At 39.6% G+C, this 22,990-nt stretch overlaps 1 protein-coding gene across 3 annotated transcripts in view; it reads left to right on the top strand.

The window, feature by feature from the left end:
• The window catches only part of SUPT3H (SPT3 homolog, SAGA and STAGA complex component), a 154,613-nt gene that overhangs the window by 75,534 nt on the left and 56,089 nt on the right, over positions 1 to 22,990 (top strand). For all 3 annotated transcript variants that reach the window (XM_042832702.1, XM_042832700.1, XM_042832701.1), the window contains 4 exons: positions 17,536 to 17,611; positions 20,178 to 20,290; positions 20,845 to 20,952; positions 21,510 to 21,698. In XM_042832702.1, coding sequence (XP_042688636.1) covers positions 17,536 to 17,611; positions 20,178 to 20,290; positions 20,845 to 20,952; positions 21,510 to 21,698 — 486 coding nt within the window. The remainder of the gene's footprint in view (positions 1 to 17,535; positions 17,612 to 20,177; positions 20,291 to 20,844; positions 20,953 to 21,509; positions 21,699 to 22,990) is intronic.

A 22,990-nucleotide genomic window follows, 5' to 3' on the forward strand; every position in this document is an offset into this window, starting at 1 on the left:
TGAACTGAATTTCACTGCACTGCATGCGTCTCAAAGTTTAACTGTCTGAGGTGTTTAGGCTTGCTGTTGTGCTCAGAAGTGAGAGAGGAGCAATCCAGGGGAGGTTCCTTTCTTAGTTAAGAGAGAGAAATGCTTTTGGTTTGTCTGCTGTTGTTCAAAACCATTGAAGTCATATTTGCAGGAGTCTCACTGGGTGTCAGGAAGAGTTCTTCTGTTGCTTTTTTCGAGTAGCTCTGGAGAGAGAAGTTCTGAGCATGCAGCCTGATCTTGATGATAGGAAGAAAAGAGTGCTGTAAAGTAGACATCTACTAGACAGTAAGGTCAACACCAGCTCCCTATAGACCTCCTGCTTCTTTTGGTGTAGATAGATGCTAAGATTTAAAGGAGTGTATGTGAAACATCAATCAAGAAAAAAAGCACATCAGTTCTCTGAGCAATGTTTTTTAACATGGCAAAAGAGACTTCCCCAAAGTTAGGAATCCAAATAGAGGGGGGATTAATTTATCTGTATCAATCCAGTGTTTCCAGGTGAGTGCAAAGCTAGTTAAACGAGCAGCGTCTCAAATGTAAATTAGCTGTCTGGGCATCAAAGTGTTGGTGACCATTATCCAGTGTAAAAATAAGCCTGCTGGTTTTAATGGTTTCTGTGATTACACACTGCTCAGGAATGTTTGGAATACTGGGAAAATGCAATTTGTCTTTGGAAACGGTTGGATTGGTTAGAAGTAAACAGAATGTAAACAGGACTTGTTTCTCCAAATTATCTATGTCTGCAAACACTGCATCATTCTTGTTGGAGTTGGAAAAAGCTTCCAAATGGAAAAGAATTTGTCTTATAGTCAATGATATCAATAGACTTTTTGCAGTGCTACAAACATGAGATTATTAGGATTTTCTCACCTTGGGGTTTATTGCTATGGTTACGTGAAGTGTAGCATTTGTTTGGGTCTTCAGTCCTGGGAAAATTTTGTTGGTTTTAGAGCATTTTAGTGAGCGTTGCTCACACTGCAAACTTAGGCAGTTGTGCTGGGAGGGCAAGGTGTTATTTGCTCTTCTGTCTCTTAGTGATTTGGGTATTTTTTTTTTTGCCACTGTTTGCTTTCTCATAGGAACAGGAAAGTTCCGAGCTGTTGTGTTTTGTATTTTTGACACCCAAACGACTGTGTTTTAACTTAAGTTTTGGGAAAAAAGTTTATTTTTATATATATATATATATATATATATATGTTATTTATATCTATAATTAAAAGTAGACACGCATGCATACAAACAGTGTTTCCACACAGCATTTGATTAGGAGCCAAATGTAAGACTAAAGAAACATTCTCTAAGTGTATTTTAATACCATGTTTATTTGTGATCTTGTATTTAACGGGTTTGTTACTCATATATTCTCGTCACCATATAGCTGTGCTTACAACACAGTTATTGTGTATGTGAACCTGGGAGAACTGGGAGCAAGGAGTGACGTTGAATTCTAACAAAGGTCCCATTGGTGCTAGGGGACTGAAATTGCTGTAAGGCTTTAAAGCAATTAAGCAAATCAGTGCTGATAATGGTTTGTACTTCTGAGGTTCACAGAATTGCAGCAAGGTGGAGGTAGAAGGGATCTCTGGGTTCATCTGGTCCCGCTCTGCTCCAGAGCAGTGCCAGGACTGCATCACCTGTGCAGCACAGAAGTGCTTCTTGATGATTTGGGGGGGAAAAAAAAGTTATTTTTTTCAGGTCTCTGAGCCTTTTTGTGGCATATCTTTTGTATGTACGTACATGTTCCTCATAGAATGGGTTGAAAGGGACCTCAAGGATCATAAAGCTCCAGCCCCCTGCCACAGGCAGGGCCACCAACCTCCCCATTTCACAGCAGCCCAGGCTGCCCAGGGCCCCATCCAACCTGGCCTTGAACACCTCCAGGGATGGAGAAAATCCTTACCAAGTTCCTTAGAAAGAATTACTTAAGTCTGTTTTTGAGACTGCTTTGCACAGGGTTCACAAAACTCAGAAGAAGACTTCATGGAAGTCAATTACGTGGAAGCCAGTTGCATGGAATGCAATTACGTGAGCTTTTCAAACCAGCTTTTACAACTCACCCTCTTGGGCATTCCCAATTCTGGCGTGTTGCAGGGAAAAGTTTTGCCGATACAGTTGTGAAGGCAGAGACTGAAACCTGCATACCAAGACCCAATATTTGGGGCAGAGAGCTTCCCAAACAGGCTGTCCTGTAGCTGCTGCCTGCAAAGCTGCTTGGTGAAGGGGCACCCTGGGTCTCGGGCAAATGGCTGCTGTCAGGGCTCCCAGATATCTGTCTCTTTCCCTTTAAGGGTTCATGTCACAAAAAGCCTTCACTGGGGGGGAACAAACTCTTTGCACAGATGAGGGCGACAAAGGAAGGATGCTTATGGGATTTTAATGGTGTTCTGTTTCAACTTCTGCAGTTGAGGGAAGGCTCAGAAACTCATCCTGTGTCTAGCAGGTAGGTGAGAACATCCACAAGACAGTGTCAGAGAAAGGATGTTGACCTGCTTCCTCCATAGGAGTCTTGAGATATGCCTCTCCACCTGTGGTAGTGCCAGCTGTAATATATCCAAGGGTTCATTTATCTGCTATTTCTGGACTTGGAAGGTACAGCAGAGAGAATCTCCTTTTTTCCCCTGTTTTCATTTTGTGCATTTTCTCAGAGAATGACAGTGCTTATCCCAGCCAGGATCTGAAACCTACCTTTAATCATGCGCATGGGTCAGCCCTGCTAATGCCTCCTGCAGAGTTACTAAGAATCCCTTTCTTTTAATTTGGCATTTATCCTCTGCTAGCAGGGTGGGCAAGCAATGTATCATAACAGCCACTACATCCACAACTTGCAGCATACAGACAGGATAGAGGAACACTGGAAGTCATTTTCAGGCTGCATTCCAGCTGAATATAGCAAAAACGAGCTGAAATGTATTGTATTGCACAACTTAATGGGGAAAAAAATATCTGTTAAAGGCTATTGAATATAAAAATGCAGCATTTGGTTAAGGCAGTGCTTGAGCCATAGATCACCATCTTCTGGTTCAGCTGTTCAGGAAAAGAATCACGATAAGCTTGTCTTGTTGTCCTGCAGTTGTATTATTTCCTAAGCCTCCCCAGCAAGCTACTATTTGTGCCTGGGACACGTGGAGATTTGGTCTGTCCCTCCTTAGGTACATTTGATCTTCACTCTTGTCCTTTTGTAGTTGTGGTGGTGTTACTATTATCTTCTGATCAATACTACAGTTTTTCTCTCCAGCAGAGTCATTTTGCAAGCTTCTGGTCTCTGCTGCCTTTGATATTTGATTGAATTCAGATAGGATTTTGTGAACGTTCATCAAAGAGAAGCACTTAAGCAGAGAAATCAAGAATTAATACACTATCTTTGTATCATCATCAACTTGGATAAGTTCCAGTCTGAAACCTCAGAAATCACAGGATTTCACTGCATATCACCTAGCTGTGAAGTGGCTAGTTCTGTTCATTCTCAATTCTCATTTGCCAAGCCACCAAGGTCCACGCTGGTTAGACCAGCAAGAAACTTGGCTCCTCCCCACCTACATTCACGGTAAAGTTTAGGTATCATTACAGATTCATAATCTGTTGCCTAAGATTAGGGTCAGTAAGACAGCATTTATTTCTATTTAATGAAGAGGTATATTAGAAATACTATTTTTATTAATTAGAAATACTAGCGTTTGTGGTTTCAGAGTTTGTTCTGATAGGACCATGCTTGCAACCTGGCATTTAGACTACTGCTAAGATATGACCCTGTGGAAGATTTTTAGAGCAGATATCATGTTAGTATTGAAAGAACAATTGATGACTACAAAGGACGCCTATGAATGTGATGTTAGTTTTAAGAGATTTCCATGTAAATTTCACAGGCAAGGAATTAAACAAAAGCACAGGAAATTTCTTAACCAGTGTAGCGACCTCCCATTGTATTGCATTGTCTTGAATAATTTCTTCCTCGTTATGCATTAAACTAAAAAATGATTAGCTGTTGGATCTTATAAGCCAAATAAAAGCAGTAATTCACAGTGTGTTGAGTAAATACTGAATCAAATCTCTGGAAAGCAGGCCTGCCATTCAGAAGGTCTTTGCTGACAGACTAAAGAAATGAGCTGACAGGAACCTCATGGAGTTCAGCAAAGACAAATATGGGATGCAGTAACCCCATGCACACGTACAGCTTCTGGGCTAGCCCCATACTGGGCTGTGCTAGCTAGAGGTGAGCCAGCAGGTCAAAGGAAATAATGCTTCCCTATTCTTTGGCAGTCTGTGTCCAGTTTTGTGCTCCCAAGAACAAGAACGGCTTTGACGAACTGGAGCCAGTCTGGCAGAGGGTCAGCAGCAGGTCTGGGGGGCTGGAGGACCTGGCGTATAACAAGAAGCTGACAGAAAATGCTTGTTCAGCCTGAAGACAAAAAAAAAACAAACACTAACAGGGAATGTTATTGCTGGTGACAAGACAAGAGATAAAGTGCAGAATCCCAGAATCATTTTGGTTGGAAAAGACCTTTAAGACCATCAAATCCAACCATCAGCTGAGCTCACCACTAGACCCTGTTCCTAAGTGCCATGTCTGCACATATCGTAAGCACCTTCAAGGATGGGGACTCCACCACTTCCCTGGACAGCCCATTGCAGGAAGAAATTATTCTCAATACCCAACCTAAACTCTTGGTGCAGCTTCAGGCCTTTTCTTTGTGGCCTATCACCATCCCTTCCTTCCTTCAACCTCTGGGCATGTAGCTGTACAGAGACATGAAGTCTTTCTTCAGCCTTCTCTTCTCCAGACTGAATAACATCTGTCCCTCAGCTGCTCTTCATACATCTTGATTTCTAGAATTTGGACAGATACATAATTGGAAAAAAAAAAAAAAAATCTGGTCAAAAATGGAATCTGGCTGATCAGAGAAATTGAGGAACTTGAAGACTTGGAGAATATATTCAACTAGAAGATTTTCCAAACTCGACTGGTCCTGAGTCACCTGAACTGACTGGACCTGTTTGGAGCAGAGGGTTGAAGCAGGTATCATTGGAAAGATCCCAAGCTTTTTTTCTAGTGTAAATTTTTCTACAATTCTGTGGTTCTATTCTGAATTTTCCCATTTAGGAAATTAAAGTGGCAGGTGGAGTAGAAATATATGAGGTATTTTATAAAACACATAAAAGATAAACCATATCAAATTAGTAAAAAACATTTTAAAACCTAGGTAGCGTGGAATAGGATGTTCCAGCTTCTGCACTATGTGCAATCTGTAACTGCTTGGTATTTCCTGGAATAGACTTTTAATGTATACAAGAAACAGGGTTTTCTGTCTTTCATTTTGTCTCAGTCTTGTGGTTTATTTTATCTAGAATGTTGCTTGCTGTATTCTTCTATAAGAATATGATCTAGCTGCTGTGCAAAATTGCAGTCAGTGATAGCTTCACACATGTAGCAGCGATGGAATCAGAAGCAGTGAGATTTAAGCATAAGTGTCTGTTGCAATGGTAATGTAATTAAGCCCTACATGTTGTAAAGTGAGATGCATACTCACCCAATCCACTAAAAACAGACCCACAGCATTCCTAACAGTGCAGCAGAGGAAATCACAGAGACACAGAAGCATTCCGGTTCAGAAAGACTTCTAAGATGGTCTAGTCCAACCATCACATAATCTAGTGCAGTTAACTCTATGAAAGAGAGAAAAATGCCCTTTATGTGAGTCGCTTGTATCTTTTGTCCCTCCGACATTAAATATTATCTCCTTTCTTTTCGTTCTGCTCTACTGTCTTTGATTGGAAATGGAGATCCCTGCACAATCAGACATTTTCACAGTGAATCAGAAGAGATTGTTTTAATTTGGGTGCTCACAAAAACTGTAGCAGTTCTGTTTTTCAGATAGCTGCTCAACATAAAGTCCTGATGGAGCTTAACGTGCAGAGCTTAAATCTTTGCCAATATTATTCAGATCAGCATTTGACCCTTTGAATAGTCTGGGGGTTTACATTTAGCCGACTTCAAAATAGCAAAAATCAAACCTTGTTGTCACTGTGGGTTGGCAAAGCACATCCAAAACCAGATTTATATTTTCAGGGGAGACAAGACCACAATATTATCACTAGAAAATATTCCGATTTTGCATAGAGAGTAAATTCTAGAAATGGATTTGTGTAACTTCAGCAGATCTGTATCAAGTCGGGAGCCACAAGTTTATTTTTGACAGAAAAAATGTTCTCACTTGACCTGTTGGATTTATGGCTCAGTCGTAGCTCTTCTCACCTCTGTGTGCAGGTAGCAACAGGCTGCTAGAAGTCCTTTGTCATCTGTATCATATGTAGTGCGCTAGAGGCTTACACTGATTTACTTCAGGTATTCTACAAGAAACTGCATCAAAAGCTACAAGAAAATGGTATAAATTAGTAATATCAAAACCACCTTGGTGTATGTGTTTTATTCTCAAGGAGTTCCTAGCTTGAGCATTTGTTTCCAGACTGTTCTTTGGCAGCATGCATAAGGGCCGAAGGTAGTGCTGTTAAGTGCTGTTGTAACTTTGCAACTGGAACTTAGGAAGCAATCATTGCATTTGGTTTTCCACTTGATTGAATGAAGGAAGGATGGAGAATCTTCGTCAGGGAGCTGGATTTTATTTCCCAGGGCTGACAGCCATTTCCACAGCTTTATCAGACCTACTAGGAACTTCTCCTACCATGGTCAGATGGTATTATTTAACATCAGTTCATCCACTTGTGTGGGATTCAGATCCTATATCATACAGTGACTCTGACAAGAGGATGCTTTTACTAGGAGCATTATTCAAAGCACTGTTGATTTTCTCAGGCTGCAGGCATCTGCAAAAAAACCTTGTAGAACATAGAGCATCTGGTATCGAGTCCTCCCTCCTTGCAAAGACCATACCAAACAGCTTAGAAGTGGAACACGTACTCTACATCCGCTTGGAAATATTGTCTTCTTCTGTTTACTGTACATGTATTAGCTGTCAGCTCGTATCATCAGCTATTAATTTCATATCTGAAAATCGGAACTCAAGCAAATCTTCAGCTACTAATCACACCCTTCTTAAATTGGGAATTAACTCTTGCTGTACCCCAAGGTTGGAGGTCTAAATGCTGGCTCAGGTATTTGAAGAAATATATTAGCGAGGTGACTGCTAACCTTGTTAACATATGTTGTATTTTAAAGAAAGAGAATAAAACAATGATGTGATGCCAGCATCTCTGATGAATACTGGATGTGATTCTAAAAGTGTCAGGAAAACTCAGGAACCCTAAAGAAGCCAAGCGACCACCAGTCGGGATTAAATTTTCTCCCACAATATATATGATGGCATGAGAATCCACAGCAGCTTCTAAAAGCTTGGTCAAGTAATCAGTGCCAAATTGTGGTAGTATTACTCTACTACAAGCATCTTAATAATAAATAGACTTCAGTCTTCCCAGTTCTACTTCCAAATCTCACTACTGAAGTTGTTGTTCTTCGCATCCGTTGCGTTATGTTGTTAAGTGCAGTATTTTGTACTTAACTAGATGATCTTGTAGGTCCTTTCCAACCTTCTATGTGATTCTATGATTCTATGAGTCTGTGACTTCGAAAAGAAGACTTTTTTCTATTATTTTGTAATTAAGGGCTTTGCAATTTATTTATTCATTCATTCATTTATTCATTTTTTTTCCTGTAGACATTTGGTTCACCGTGCCACTCCTTACAAAAGAAGAACCCCAATGATTTTATTTTACTCAATCTGAACCTACAATAAAATCTACATAAGAGAAAACCTTTTATACGTGAATGCATTTTGACATTTCCAAAATTCAGTTCTTTTCATTTTGAGGTTAAACTGACACACCTGTAAGTGACTACTAATAAGAATATCAGGGTGAACAGTGCCATGCATTCTAACTCTTTATAACTGATTCTGAAGAGAAGGATATCTCAGTAGTAGGATCCTGGCTGTCTCTTGCTAAATCTCTAGTTTTCAAGCCTTTGTGCACTTTAAAATCCTTTGGCTAACTGCAGAATAAAAGTAGAATGAAAAAGGTAGATTTCTGTATTTAAAAACATACTCTATTTTTTCTCCTTTGTTAATAGCTAGTTGACATAGAACCAGCCTATGCTGCTGCTTTTGGTTTGATTTGGTTTGAATACAGATTTGATTGCAACCCATTTTAACAATGTGCAGAGAACAGTCTCTTGTTATATTTATGTCTAGCAGGCTGGCTGAATGAATGAATACTATGTGCAGAGGTGTTATTAATGCAGCACGATCATTTGCATAGCAGGCTCTGCAAATTAGGAAGATTGAAGGTCAAATTCCCCAAAGCAGCCCTTTTTGTTTATGTTTTATGGCCTGAGCACTCTATATCACTTTTAATTACTGATGTGAAATAAACAGTGGTTTCTGTCTTAAGATGGGACTCAGAGGAGCTGTGCTAATTTGCAAGAACTGAAGATCTTAGCAGTTGGGTTAATGATTCGTAATTAAATTTACAAATCAGATTAAGTTTGAATGAATTCCTTTCAGGTGGCTTTAAAATAACACATATCTAAAACATACGGTTACAATAAAGATTAATGTTGGGTCTAATCATTATGGTATCGTTATGTAAGCAATTTAGAATTAGAATTTTCTCATCATTCATCTCTTTCCAAATGAGAAAAAAATAAACTGTTTTCATGAAAGAAGAGTTCTAAAATACTCTCACTTGTTCTGACAGTTGTACACCCAACGTCATCGTCAGTTCTAATTCCAGCATGTGGGTAACTTTGGTTTTTGTGGATATCTGAAGCTAGTAGAAATTTACAGTTACAGCTCTAAGGGAACATCCATTAGGCACATAGTTAGACAGTGCATCTAAATATTCCTGGAGCTGCAGCTATTGCCCAGCATCCTTCTATCTGATTGAGGTTGGATGTCAGGGGAAGTTGTGTGCTGTGAGAGTGGTGAGGTGCTGGAACAGCTGCCCAGAGAGGCTGTGATGCCCCGTCCATCCCTGGAGGTGTTCAAGGCCAGGTTGGATGGGGCCCTGGGCAGCCTGGGCTGCTGTGAAATGGGGAGGTTGGTGGCCCTGCATGAGTTGGTGATGAGTTGGAGCTTCGTGATCCTTGAGGTCCCTTCCAACCCAAACCATTGTATGGTTCTGTGACTCTGTTATCAGGGTTTGGTAAAATGCAGATCTGGGTGCTCCATTCATGCAGCACAAAGTATGAGTTCGAGCTAAATTATTATGTGTCATTCAGAATGTCAGCAATCACTGACCTGCAGCGTTCAGATACCTTCTGGGTGATCTTAGTGTCTTTGTCAATGAATTACGTCCCGTTGTAAACCAAAGGAGCTTTAAACAATTGCACGTGTAAAATATTGAACGGGAGCAGAGTACTGTAGGATTTAGCTGAAATAGTGTTAACATTAGCTCATTATATCAATATTTGTAAGATTCTGATTCTCAAGGGCTGCTTCTCTGAAAGGCTGCATAGATTCATTATCAGCTTAAACCATTGGTACAAGAACTGCCTTTATCTCAAAAGTATAAATAGTGACTTGTCAGGAGAATACGAAGACTTTCCCACTTGACAAGTGAATGGAATGTGCAACAAAGGCTGCAGATGTCTGAAATTTGAGCTGAACATATATTACTTCTGGAGAGTATCCTGTACTGAGAAGGTATAAAATGTTTTACAAAAAATGTTTCTTCTAACGTGTTGTCTTAAATTCTATATTAGTTAAGCAAATATTTAAATATTATATTAGCTTTTCTGCATGCTTGACATGAATATAATTCTTCCTTCCTGCCAAGTATGTCAAAACCCAAATTCACTTTCATTTGCCAGGTTAAATGTTTATTTTGTTTTCCCACATAATGTACTCTTTAAAGTGTCACCAGCATACCAAATCTGATTGCTTTTTAATAGGAACGTGGTGGGAGTTTTTTGTTTTCCTTAGGAAACGGGATAAACGGTCAGTAAAGCTTATGGTAATGAATCCACACACAGTAGATGCTCTTTGCTCCCATTCCCTAATCTCAAAATTAAAGACAAAAATCCTGTCGTAACTATTGTCATTCCTATACATAAATGAAGAGTCCATGGTAGTGGATTGAACAAGCAGTGCTACTGACAGGAGACCAGCACGTGTAGGACCTTTTTATTCTGCTAAAGAGAATTGACTCACGAGGGCTCAACAAAACAAGGTGTTAGCTGGCTTGCTTTGCACCAAAATGGCCAAGATTATTTAAAATACGATTCATTGGAAGATTGCCTTTAAAACATTGTGTGTTTGCTGGTGTGGAACTTCTACAGGTCAGGCAGTAAAAGCTGTTGGCATATATTTACAAATCTTTTCACAAGCCGGTAAGTTACACTTTGATTTTCAGCCTTGAAAGAGTCTCAAAATATTCCTTCACTCTTCACCAGCCCAAGGAAAGCTGGCAAATGTTGTTAACAAATCAAGATTTTCAGAATTCCTGACCACTAAAAGCTTGGTCAGAACATTTCAGTTCAACTTCTCGTGCAAACTAAACTGTAAGGCATCGGTTTAAGTGTTACTGAAAGTTTTATTCAATTTAGAAGCATGTGTTTTGAGATAGGTTTTATTTTGGAGGAGGAGGAGGAGGCAATAGGGATGTTCATTTTAAGAGAACTCCTGGAGTGACTTTGGATGATGGTGATTGTTTTGAATTAATGACAGCATGTGTTTCTTTGGTTTTGTGTAAACGCTTAATAATTCTGTGGTTCATTTATCGCTAGGTCTGGTGTAAGGTCCTAACTAAATAGATTGTTCTAAATTAGCTGATGGTTCAAATTAACTTGCTTCCAAAAGCGAAATCGTCTTATCAAATCCTGGAACTTCAGCATCTTCCCTTTTATTTCTTACATTAGAAAAAGTAAAGAGGAAGACAAGGAAAAAAGAGAAGCTTGTGAGCAATCAAACACTGCTTTTGGGAAAACAGTCATTTTGTGACCCTAATTCTCATTTATATAGCAGAGACAGTGCTCACAAAAAGACTGTGAGCTATTATTTTTAAAAATTGAGAAACAGTAATGAATAGCAGCGTGGAGTACTGTGTGTAGTTAATTAACAAGCGTCACATGGTCATTAACATTTGACTAATGAAGCGTTCATTCTGGGCCAGATTCTGCTCCTACTGTCATGAATGATATCACAATGAATAAAAACAATAATAAAACACCCTGGTTTTTTAGGGTCTGCTTACTCACACCTTCATGTACTCATAGAAAGTCGTGAATGCACTTCTTAAATAAATTCATCGTAATAGTTTCCACATTTGGGTTTTTCATGGAAAATGGATGAGCTAAATCTAAATTCTACTTATCCTTGTAATTAATGAAATAGATTCATTAGTAAATTAATGGTCTGGAACAGGTTGCCAAGGAGGCTGTGGATGCCCCATCCCTGCAGGCATTCAAGGCCAGGCTGGATGTGGCTCTGGGCAGCCTGGGCTGCTGGTTGGTGACCTGCACACAGCAGGGGTTGGGACTGGAGGAGCGCTGTGGGCCTTTGCAACCCAGGCCAGTCTATGGTTCTGTGATTTCCTGTTCTGGATGCAAGTGTCTGTGCCTAAAGTGGGTACAAAACCAAATCTATTGATAATGGTGGGGAAACATTATCAGGATGAGAGGTACTTAAGGATTTTCTTCAAATGATGCATAGTATAATAACTGTGAGAATCCACTTTAAATATTAAATAAACACGCATTTTAAAGAATATTTTTATCTATCTGCACTTTTGTTAATCCATCTATCCGTATCTCTGTTCATAAAATTAAAAGAAATACTCTAATTTTTTTTTTTTCCTTTTCCTTTTACTTACATGTGAACCTCCACAAATGTTGTTTTATTTTTAAACAGATTCTGTCACTGATGTTGATGTAAATTTGGGACAAAATGTAAATCTCATTATACAGAAGGGAGTGCCTTGCTGTTTGCATCTTGTGGGCAATGTGGTGATGCTCAGTCTGATGACTGAATGCCTTTCTTGTAAGATGCTGAGCTTAACCTCATCCATGAATGAGTAAAGAGTCAGGAGAAGTGTTTGGAAGAATGCTTTCCAGAAGACATAAAAGTATCCTAATATTAACCTGGTATGTAAAGGTTTTGATGTACAGCCAGATGGAAACCACAGAAAGGTGTTACAGTGTCCCCAATCAGAAAAGTGAGGGAAGTTCAGTCTTTTTCATACATTCATAAATCCCACATCACTTTTTAAGTGTGGTAACATCGTTTATCCCAAAATGTTTTACCGTTTTTGGAAAGCTCTGGTGGTAGAAGATAGCTGTAAATGTAATGCATGCTTTTAGAAAATTCATGATGATGCTTACAGTAACAGAAAAAGATATTTTCCTGCAGAAATCAAAGGTATCCCCTGAACTGGAAATGTTTCGTTTGCTGGTTTCCAACTCCACGTTTCAGACTCACAGTAATAAATTTAGACAAGGAATTTGGATGTGATATGGAGCTGATTCAAATAAATACAGTATGTGGAGATTTTGCATATGTTCAAAGGGAAATATTAGGGCAGTGGTGAGTTCCTATAAGGAGGTCACTGTTATTTATTCCTCAAGCAGTGAGATTGTGACTACTGGGAATTATTCCATTGATTTTGTTATTGTCTACAAGGTTCCATTTGCTTTCGTTCTTTAGGATTCCCTTGAAATTTTTACATAATCTTAAACTGTCTTGCCAGCTCCCTTCCTGCTACTTATCTGCTCTGTTAGCTTTCATTTTTAAATACTTAAAGAAAGATGGAGAGAGTTGACACACGCCCAGAGTACAAAGCTGCCTTTGTTATATGGTTTCGAGAGCAGAGCAGGAACCAAATTTACTGAGTCATTCTTTGGGCTTGGCTTTTGTGTTGCTCTGCTGGCAAAGCTGTCCTTCAGTCACGGGGCTCATGCGGCGTTTCATGCACGTCTGTAACGTAAGGGTTCCATCACTGATGTCCACAGTTAATGAACTACTGAGAAATTCACAGATGTGATTCATCTGACCTATTGCTAACGTCTGTTTCAGGAAGAAGTTGGTCTTTGAAAGTACCTTATTATCTTTTTGACTAAAAGAACTTCAGATGACTAATTAGCATGCTGTAGATGTCCTTCATCAAATGAATTCTTTCTTTTGTCCCTAAACAGAAAATACCGTGATTTTTTTAAAGCCTTCTTTGATCTGTATTTGTTACCATCCTCAGCAGGACATCTCTATTAAAATAGAAATCATCTTTGTCTGTCTGAGAAAGACCTCGTGTTTTCTTTTAATAACGAAGATTCGAGGAAGTTTGCACTCAAGTGAGCTTTCATAAACAGTATTACATCAAAGGCCTTCTTTGTAATGCAGGTTTGTTCAGATTAATGGTTACTGCAGAATGTATGGTATGTTCTATAAGAGGTGGGTAAAAATGATAAAAACCTCCCGTGTGTCTGTGCTTTATAGCCAAATCAAGTTTAGTGTAACAAAAGCTATTGATCTTTCCCAAGTGGCGTTTTTATTTTCTGTATAAAACTCTGAGTGAGATTAATCTTTGCAAATGCTCACACATGAAGCTCCTTTTTCTTTTGTTAACCAATTCAGGTGATCGTTGGAAAGCTACTTTTTTCCTTTACGTAGCAGAAATCTTCAGATAGTGGTAATTCTCAGAGAATTTCAAGATTATAAGATTTTTAGAGAACGTGTTTTCAGCATGTCACAGAATCCTTAAGGTTGGAAAAGACCTCTAAGATCATCCAGTCCAACCATCCACCTATCACCGATGGTATGAACCAATGCCTGTTTTCAGAGGATTGCTCATAAATTGTTCATAAACATCACAGATTGTTCAGTCTAATCTTTAAAAGATGCTGGACTCCAGATGAGATGCTGGTAGAATTGAAGCCAGTAGCAAAACTATCTAACTTCTTGCAAGCCTTACATTATTGAACCCTTCAAAATTTGCTTTATTTCTCCAATTATAGTTGCAGCCGGAGAGCTTTTTCTTCTATGGAGTAGTCAGCTAACTCCTTTTGCAGTAGGTGCACCGTGAGGAGGTATTTAGTATGGAAAGCAGGAAATCATGCCACGGTTTGAATATGCAAGCAGTTTGGGAGCCAACATCTTTGTCATTAACACTGATGCCAAACACAGGGGTGTCCAACCATGCCACACGCCATTTTCAAATGTTCCAGCTTAGCAGCAACTCAGCACATTTCCTTCAAACACTCAATAGTTAGTAAGCAAGTTAACATTTGGCTTCTTGCCTTTCCCCCAGCACAAAGACCTTGATATCTCAAGTGTGACAGCTCTGAAATGGAATCAGAATAAGATTATTTTTCATCCTGGATGGCAGCTGACAACATTGAACTCTTCACTTTTTCTTTCCTGTCTCTCTTTAGTCTTTCTTTTTAATTCTTCATGCTGAAAGAGAGAGATAATACAACACATTTTTGGAAGACTAAGCATAAATGTGCTGTGCCAGGTCCTATCTGCTGCGTCCTTCAGTGTGTTCCAAGGAAAGCATGTGAAGTATTTTCAGTCTGCTGTGCACCACATAATTCAGCTTCTTAACTACTTAGAATGACTAGTACTACTGTAAAGGGAGTGAAAACTACATACATACATATATATTTAATACATTTTGATAAACTGGTGGGATGGTATAATTCAAGTCATTTCTTTAATCAGGTTTCAAGTTGAGATTGCTTTAAGGCAGCATGGCAATAGGATTTCACTGTTTCTTCGTGTAGGAATGACTCTCAGCAGACTTGCCTGTATAGTGATAAAAGAGGACTTCAGTTCTGTTGGAGTGCTGCTCCTTTCCAAAAGAGAATCTGGAGAATTTCATATTTATAAAATTTAAGCATTTTTTGTAAAATGATAGTTGAAAGATTAAAGTCTGTGGGAAAAAAAGCAAATGGGGTTTTTTGTAGATTTAAAAGGAAGCATGGCATACAGTTTATAGCATTTTTTCAATATTCCCATGTCTTCCCCCTGTATTGGCAAAACCACAAAATGCACACATTCTGCCAATCTGTCAACGATTGTAAATTACTGCTACACTGATTGACAGAGATTCAGTCCAATCGCATCTTGAAAACTTGATACCTGGACCAATGGAAACTTCAGTGAATTTCCACATCAGGTACAGAGTAACCCTGCACATCAGCACCCGTGGCTCCCACCTGGCTGTGCAGCAGAGCTGGGAGGCAGCAGGTTGCATTCAGTTAGCAGTAGTTCTCATCATAGCTGAAACAAAGCTCTCAGTGAGCAGCAGTAGGGGAAATGTGCTTGCAGCTTGGAGGAAGTAGTCATTCCTTTCTACTTGATGTTACTGAGGCCAAATCTGCAATGTAACAGCCAGTTTTTTGGATCCTTCCATTTCAAAGAAATCTTGAGAAAATGGAGCAGAAAACTGGTATTAAACAAAAGTCTAGAATTAATTGTGGGGGTTGGCCTCTTCTCCCATGTGAGAGGGGTTGAACTAGAGGAAATGTTGCCATGGGAGGTTCAGATTGGAAGTAAGGAAAAACTTCTCCAAAAGAGTGAATGGGCTGCCCAGGGAAGTGGTTGAGTTACCATTCTTCCCATCTGGGAAACATTTAAATATTGTATTGCAGAACATGATTTAATGGGGAAATGGTGGTGGTAGGTGGGCAGTTGGACTGGATGAGATGGAGGTCTGTTCCAACCTTGGTGATTCTATGAGTCTAAGTTGGAGTGAGCCATGGCTGACTTGATTTTGTGTAGGCAGGAGTCCTGTTTTAGACTGGACTATAGAGCAGAAGGAGGTCAGCTGGATCTCAGCCATCAGTTCTATGAGCCTGCACGCTGATGTGTACAAATTTAAGACAATTGTGTCACATGTAGAGAAGTTTAGTCCATTCGATTACCTACCAGTGGTTCTGTTATTTATTTCATCATTATCTGAAAATGTCCAACTAACAATTTGTGACTGGCAGACACAAATGATTGCAGAATGTAATCCGTATTTGCATAAAAAAGTTTAAATTATTTGAATGCAGTCTCTTAATATGTGAAATATTTAAGTTAAAATTAGATGCCCTTCAAAGATGTAGAATAATTTCTATGTTTCTATGATTCTATGTAGTAAAGTTATGCAAGAATTCCTACAACTGAATTTTAGTATATTATGTGAGAAGTGTCCTGCACTATGCAGAAGATCAGATTAGGTGATCCTGGCGTTTCTTTCTGTCTTGAAAAATATGACTGAATTAATTCAGAGGCAAAGCAGATCTCTGTTCTGATCATGCTAGATGAGGATTGAAGTTATTGTGACGTTTATTTTTACAGAATACAAAATAAATTTAGACCTAATGTCTTGCTGGAATAGATTGGCTGAGAAGTTTTACTTATCTGAAAAAGCAGCTCCATAAAATGTAGTCAAGATGCCAGAAGAATGCATGGAAGTATTGAAAAGTACTTAAAGGGAATGTTTTCTATCTGGTTGACAAAGAGTCAAAAAACAGCAGAAATGATTGACTGGGTAGAGATGAAAAGAAAGAAGGAAAGAAGGTGTGTTCCTGAATGGCAGGTGGTTCCATTCACAGCTAGGTTGAACGTGATGTCTGTCAATGAGATCTTCTAATGGCTGGACTGCACTGTCATAGAAGAGCAGGAAGAGAACAGAGGAAGAAGCAGTATTTGAAGTACTGATTTTTTTCTGATATTAGAAAGTTTCAAGGCCAAATGTTGGTAGCTTTGCCCGTCTTCAAATGCTCTCATCAACAGCCCTTCAATGTTCTGCTAAACCAGATTAATGGACTCTGCAAATTTCAGTTCATCAGACGCAGAGGAGCCCAGGGACTCAAAGAAAAAAACTGTGTGTGTGCTTTTTGTTTGTTTTATTGCTTGTAATGCCTACAGAGCTGTATTCCACCTCCAGCAGTCACGGGGTCTTGAGCTGTATGGACTAACTGCAGGGCCGTCAGCCTCCCCTGACACCGCTCTGTATTCTGAACTATAGTTCTGCTCTTGCCAGGTTTAATGGTTTCTTTTATGTTTGGAAGATGGTTATGTTTGGTTCCTTGATGTGTAAAACAAATAGAATGCTTTCCTTGTTTAAGAGACTTGATTCAACTGTCTTCATCTGAGAAGGATAATTGTTCTCTTTAACCTAACTGCTGCTTCCTGCCCCCAATATCTCTTGATCTCTTCTAGAGACCAGATCCTTAACCTGTGAAAATCCACTCTGCACCTCTTGAAGTAAACAGATCTCAGGCGTGTGCTCAGTCTTAAATCCAGCAGTGAACATTTTAAGCCACTTTTCTTAAGCTCTGATTTACTTTCTTCTCCTGTAGCAGGATCTTAAACTGGAAGTGGACACACTTATCTTACCTCCTGGGGCCAATGAGAAGCGACTGTATTTCTGCATCTGAAATTGGTCAATGCACGTTTAATTTGTGGAGGGGTTACTGGAAGGTTGTGGCAGGGGCACCGTGCTGCTATAATCTCTGTTGTGGAATGCAGTTCTTACTGGAATAAGGTTCATCATGTGCTTCTACTCTTTTGTCAGAGAGCAGAAAGACAAACACGGATGATGGACTCAGTCCAGTACGCAGAATTCTGTGAAAGTCGGCAGTTGAGTTTTTGTAAGTATGAAAACGGCTGCGTTGCAATCAGGTGTTCAACTGTTGTTTCATGTCGTAGAGAAAGCAGCAGAACCTCGTGCTCCTTGAAAGCACTTTTGTTTTACCCACAATAATACAAGTATAAAAAGGAAACTATAAAAAATAATAAAAAAAAAATACTTTGTCCTCATAATTCCTGGGAACGGTTAATTTTGCGTAGTTTCAGGCTATCTAGCAGAGTGTTTCTGTGAAGGTTTACCAGATTCAGATACTGGGCTGCTGGGAACTGCTGCAGAGACAGAACTTGTAAGGAGTTAATGGGCTGCAGCAGCCATGCTTGCCTGAGGTCTGTCGTGGTGCTGGTATGGGCAGCACATTAATAACACGTCACCGTTGCAGGTCCCAAGGAATGCATGTAAAATTAGAGAAGAGCAGCAAGTTTTGCTTTTATTTCTGTATCCGCAGTGACACAAAGAACTTACTAAAGAGTCTTTTTCTATTTTAAGCTGTAAGCTCCTGCTGTGGAATTTATTCAACGTTGGCCAAATTCATCAGTATATGCCATTCCAACACTAATAACATGATGACAGAATTAGGGCTTTACTAGCACTGAAAACCAACTTACTAGAAGTACTTGTGGGCCACAACTATAACGAGCTGTAAATTAATGGGCTTGATCATGTAGCAAAACATCATTACAGAGGCACTTAAGTGATGACTAAGGCTTAAGGTCGAATGTCAGAAAAAGCGAGGTTAGAGAGCCCTTAAAAATGGTGACAAAACAGCACATGATCCGACACCATGCACTGAGCACAATGATGTCTTTAAATGAGAGACCTTATCTTGTTCTTCCTAGCAGGACTCTTAAATGCGAAGAACGAGTGAGTCATTTGTGACAAACAAATGACACATTGGAGATACTGTTCTGTGTCAGCAAATGTCAGAAAACGTTTTTTGTAGGCATTTATTTTCCTAACTCAGAATGTTTTGTGCGCTCGGTCGCGATTTGGCATCACGCATCTGTGAGCCATTAGATGAATGGTACCTCAGATCAGGGTGACTTCAGCAAACGAGAGGTTTGTGATGAAGCCATTTTTAAAACCCCCAAACAGTCGTCTGGAGAGAGAGCAAATGCAAATCTTAATTTGCAAAAACAACTCGAATGTTGCTGACCAGGGGACTGTGATTTATAAAAAAAACCTCCGTGGGATGTTAGTAGTGTTTTTAAATGACCGTATCTGTGCACTTCTTTCTCACTGAAGTTTAGTGTCATTAAAGACTAAGAGAATTACAGTCCTTAATCACAGACTCATAACAAATTCCGTTGCATAATATGAACTCAACTGGGTAGCACATGCTGATGGCCAACCAGAACATTTGTTCTGAAGTAATAGAAAGGTTATTTTTGCTAATTTTCTTTTTATTTTATTAAAAATTGCATTTATTAATGAAAATTTATTGTTTCGAGTTGTAAACCCTTTTTACTGTAATATAAATGCATGAATATTAGGTCCCAGGAGATCAGATCTTGGACTTGAAGAAGTCTGTTCTGGCAGTGTATGTTGCTGATTACAGCACCACATTCTGTGCTGCTTTAAAGGCAGGCAGAAGAAGAGATCCACCAAAGGCTCAGGCACTGTAGGATCTCATTCCATCCTAAAAAATAATCTGTACTGACGTTTGTTTCTGTTTGATACCTGCCTTCTCTTTAGCTTTTTACTCCTCAGTGAGGACCCTCTTTGAAAGAGCTGTTTTAGGTGAATACAGGGTAATCGCTGCATTGTGACTGTCCTGTCCTCATATTAAGACCTCTGTATGACTTGTTTGTCTGTAATCAGCTTGCCTGCCTGTAGCTGAAGTAAACTCATCCTTCTTTTGGTTTTTATGTGCCTTTCCATGATGCTTTTTCAGTTCCATTTGGGTATCTCTTTTACCCTCTCAGCAAAGTCTCTCATGTTGCCTTGCTCCATATTTTTCTCTGTACTTCTTCCTGAGCGATCTCATCCATTAGCAGTGTGAAGCTCTTGTCTCAGTGTTGATCATTTGCAGATCTACATTATGTCCTTACCTCCGATGCAATTTAAAAAATACTCCTCCACAAATCATGTTGGCTGGCTTGTCAGCACCTAACCCCTGCTCAGTACAGCACAGCACTTCCGACTCCTTCTACTGTCCATCATTTGTCTTCACTTTGTTAACTCAATTATATCCCTTTTATCTGGGCTCCAAACCTCAGGTTTGGGTTGGTTTCTTCAAACGCCTTTTTCTGCCATTTGTCAAAGCTGCAATGCAATCCTGTTACTTCTTTTACCATCATACATTTCAAATCAGATTTATTCTGTCTACTGTCCTCTGAGGTAGGTCCTTCTTCTGAAATCTCTGGAACGTTCTTCTCCTTTCTCCTCCTTATGGGTTTCCAAAATGTTCTGTATGAAACAGTTGCTTTTCCTCACTAGTTCCATTTTTAATTCCCTCTGTGGCCGATTGAATTACACTGACACTCTGTGTTACCTTCACAGTATTTCCACATCATTTTGGCCTACCTGCCACTAACGTTTCCTTTTTCCCCCATGATTTGAACTGACAGCAAAGAAAGCATCCAAGTTTCGTGACTGGTTGGATTGTAGCAGCATGGAGATAAAGCCAAATGCGGTTGCAATGGAGATTTTGGCATATTTAGCCTACGAGACTGTGGCACAGGTAAGGGAGCAGCCTGGCTGAGCAATAACTAACAGGCATGAATTGGTGACTTTGGGATACGCTAACTGGGCCAAGCAGGTTGATTGAATCCCTACCTGTCCTTCAGTTTGCTCTACAGCAAATGTATGCCGTACCATAGTCACCCATCTGATAACACACAATTAGAAATGTTCTCTAACAGAGGGGAGTGGAGTCCAGCACGAGCTTTATTCAAATCCAAACTGAAACCACACACTTTGCTATGTGACCTTTGGCAACACGCTGAGGCTCATTCAAGCCGATTGCACAATTGGATTAAAAAGCAGGATTTCCTGGAAAACAAAACGTCACCTTAGTGCCAAGCCAAGCCCTCTTGGGTAGATAAATCACTCCATTTATTTACAGAAGTGGAAAAGAGGTTCCTTAGGCTAAAAAATCTCAGTGATTTTGTTTTCTACACTAAGAGAAACACTAAGAATAATTTGCCTCAGCCCACTCCTCCTATCTCTTCTTTGTTACAATTGTGTTCATGATGCATAAACCAGCGTATTTATTGGCTGTTTTTGCCTCTGCAGTTGGTGGACTTGGCCCTTTTGGTTAAACAAGACATGACTCCTAAGGCCGGTGACCCATTCAGTCATGCCATATCTGCCACCTTCATACAGTATCACAACTCTACTGAGGTACATGTTGCTTTCTCACATATTTATATGATAATAATGCAGGGGAATGTGAATAAATCTATTTTGCTACCATATTCTATATAGTATTACGTGTATTTGGTAGTTGCATTCTATACAGGTATTGTTATTTAGTAGCTGCATTCTACATAGGTTTTATTGAAACATGGTATTAACGTGGGCTTCTGCTGTGGAGTTCATAAACAGAGTTAGGGATGTAAAAAGAAAGGTGTTAAAGTCTTAGCTCCAAATTTTAAATTCTTAGCATCATCTTTTTATGTAAATGTCACTTTTCTTTCCTTTAGTGGAAATTTCCTCTCTCTCTATTGAAGGCTCTCTCTGCTGCATACTGAGAGATTAACGTTCAGGTCCATATTTGTCAGCAGATACAAGTACAATAGGTTCTGCAAGGCATGCATTGCTGTGAAGCAGGTGTGATGGTAAACACTAGAATTAGCCAACAGTGCTGTATCGCATCTCTTCTAATATTAGATCTGAGAAGGCCATAACAAGTTTGTGATTTGATTCCATAACTGCTGTTGGGCCTCTTGTCTTCGTAGCCACATCTCTTAGGGCAGGCTGCAGGTGTGAAGACTGGCCTTGAGTCTCCTGAAAACACACCACCCCCTACGCCCACCCCACCAGCACCTGCAGGGCAGCAGCATCTTGGGAAGACACCATCGGGAGCGCTGGGGAACGGAGGGATTGGGCAGGACTCTTCCAAATCTAAACAGAGGAAAAGGAAGAAGGTACAGAAGCATGACAATATATATATATATAGAGAGAGAGAGAGGATATCACTGTGTCATTTAAAATTATTAATATAATACTAATTCACATTAATTTTAAATTGTTTTACTGCCGGCATTAGAGTAGGGGTCAAAATGCAGTCTAACATTATTTCTGTCACAACTAGGGTAAGTCTTCTCAGTAATGCCAAAAGATGCTGCTTCCAGGAGGAGCTGCTCCTCTACAGCTGCAGCACCACCCAAAATAACACCCCCTTCACCAACATAAACAGCAAGAGTTGGTCTGGAGGGTCAAAATGTAAGCAAAGTAGGCAAAGAGGTTGTTGTGACTGCCTTGCTCTCAGCAGCCTTAGGCATCTGCCTTCTTTGCCTGTAACAACTTTGCCTGACCTCCTTTATTTCTGTGCCAATTGGTTGCATTCAAGCTAAATATTTGTTTACTTTGCATAAAATACGGACGTCTCATGTTCAGTCCATGAAATGTAAATATTAAAATTCCTGTCTTCTGTTGTAGATCCTGGATATTCGGTGTGAGAGAGGTCTATGTACCTTAAAACCACAAGGGAAATAGATTTGATTAAATAAACTGGTTCGGAAGAACGCTGTTATTCCCTTAAGGCTTTTTTTTTTAGGGGGGGGGGAAGAGGGACCAGGTGGGAAAGTGATGGCAGTACTCATTTTGCTGCAAAACAATATGGTGACATGATTTTTTCATGTCTGTTATTCTTCTACACAATCAGTACCCATTTTCACAGAATTTTACCAGTAACTTCCAGTCTGGATGTGGCTCTGGGCAGCCTGGTCTGGTGATTGGTGACCCTGCACATAGTGGGGGGTTGGAACGAGATGAGCATTGTGGTCCTTTTCAACCCAGGCCATTTTGTGATTCTATAATGACAGTTAGAAAAAGGTTTGTTTTCTCCCTATAATTTCATCAGGGCTGTGGATACTCCCAATAGGTCCAAATTTCAGTGAGTTGTAAAACCTTTCTGAAGACATTTAGATTGCTTTTTCCTCTTCCTTTTTAATACTGCAGTTGAATATCCATATTTTGTGCCTGCGGCCAATCACTATTATTGCTCCCAGGAACAGGAATTTAGCTGGAGATTGAATTTTTGATACCTCATATTTCACCAGTTTTGTGAGTTTACGTTCAGTTAATTCCTAGTGTTTGACTTAATGCCTTTTAAAATAATTATGTCCTAAAAGGTTCACAGTTTTAATGAAATGTTCCCACGAGTCACCCAACTTGATTAGGTGTGTGCTGGATACAAGTGAAGCATTGCAACAAA

This window comes from Centrocercus urophasianus, unplaced genomic scaffold, assembly GCF_019232065.1.
Source record: "Centrocercus urophasianus isolate 14NV4802_14NV808 unplaced genomic scaffold, USGS_Curo_1.0 seq_39, whole genome shotgun sequence".
In the NCBI taxonomy this organism is placed as follows: Eukaryota; Metazoa; Chordata; class Aves; order Galliformes; family Phasianidae; genus Centrocercus; species Centrocercus urophasianus.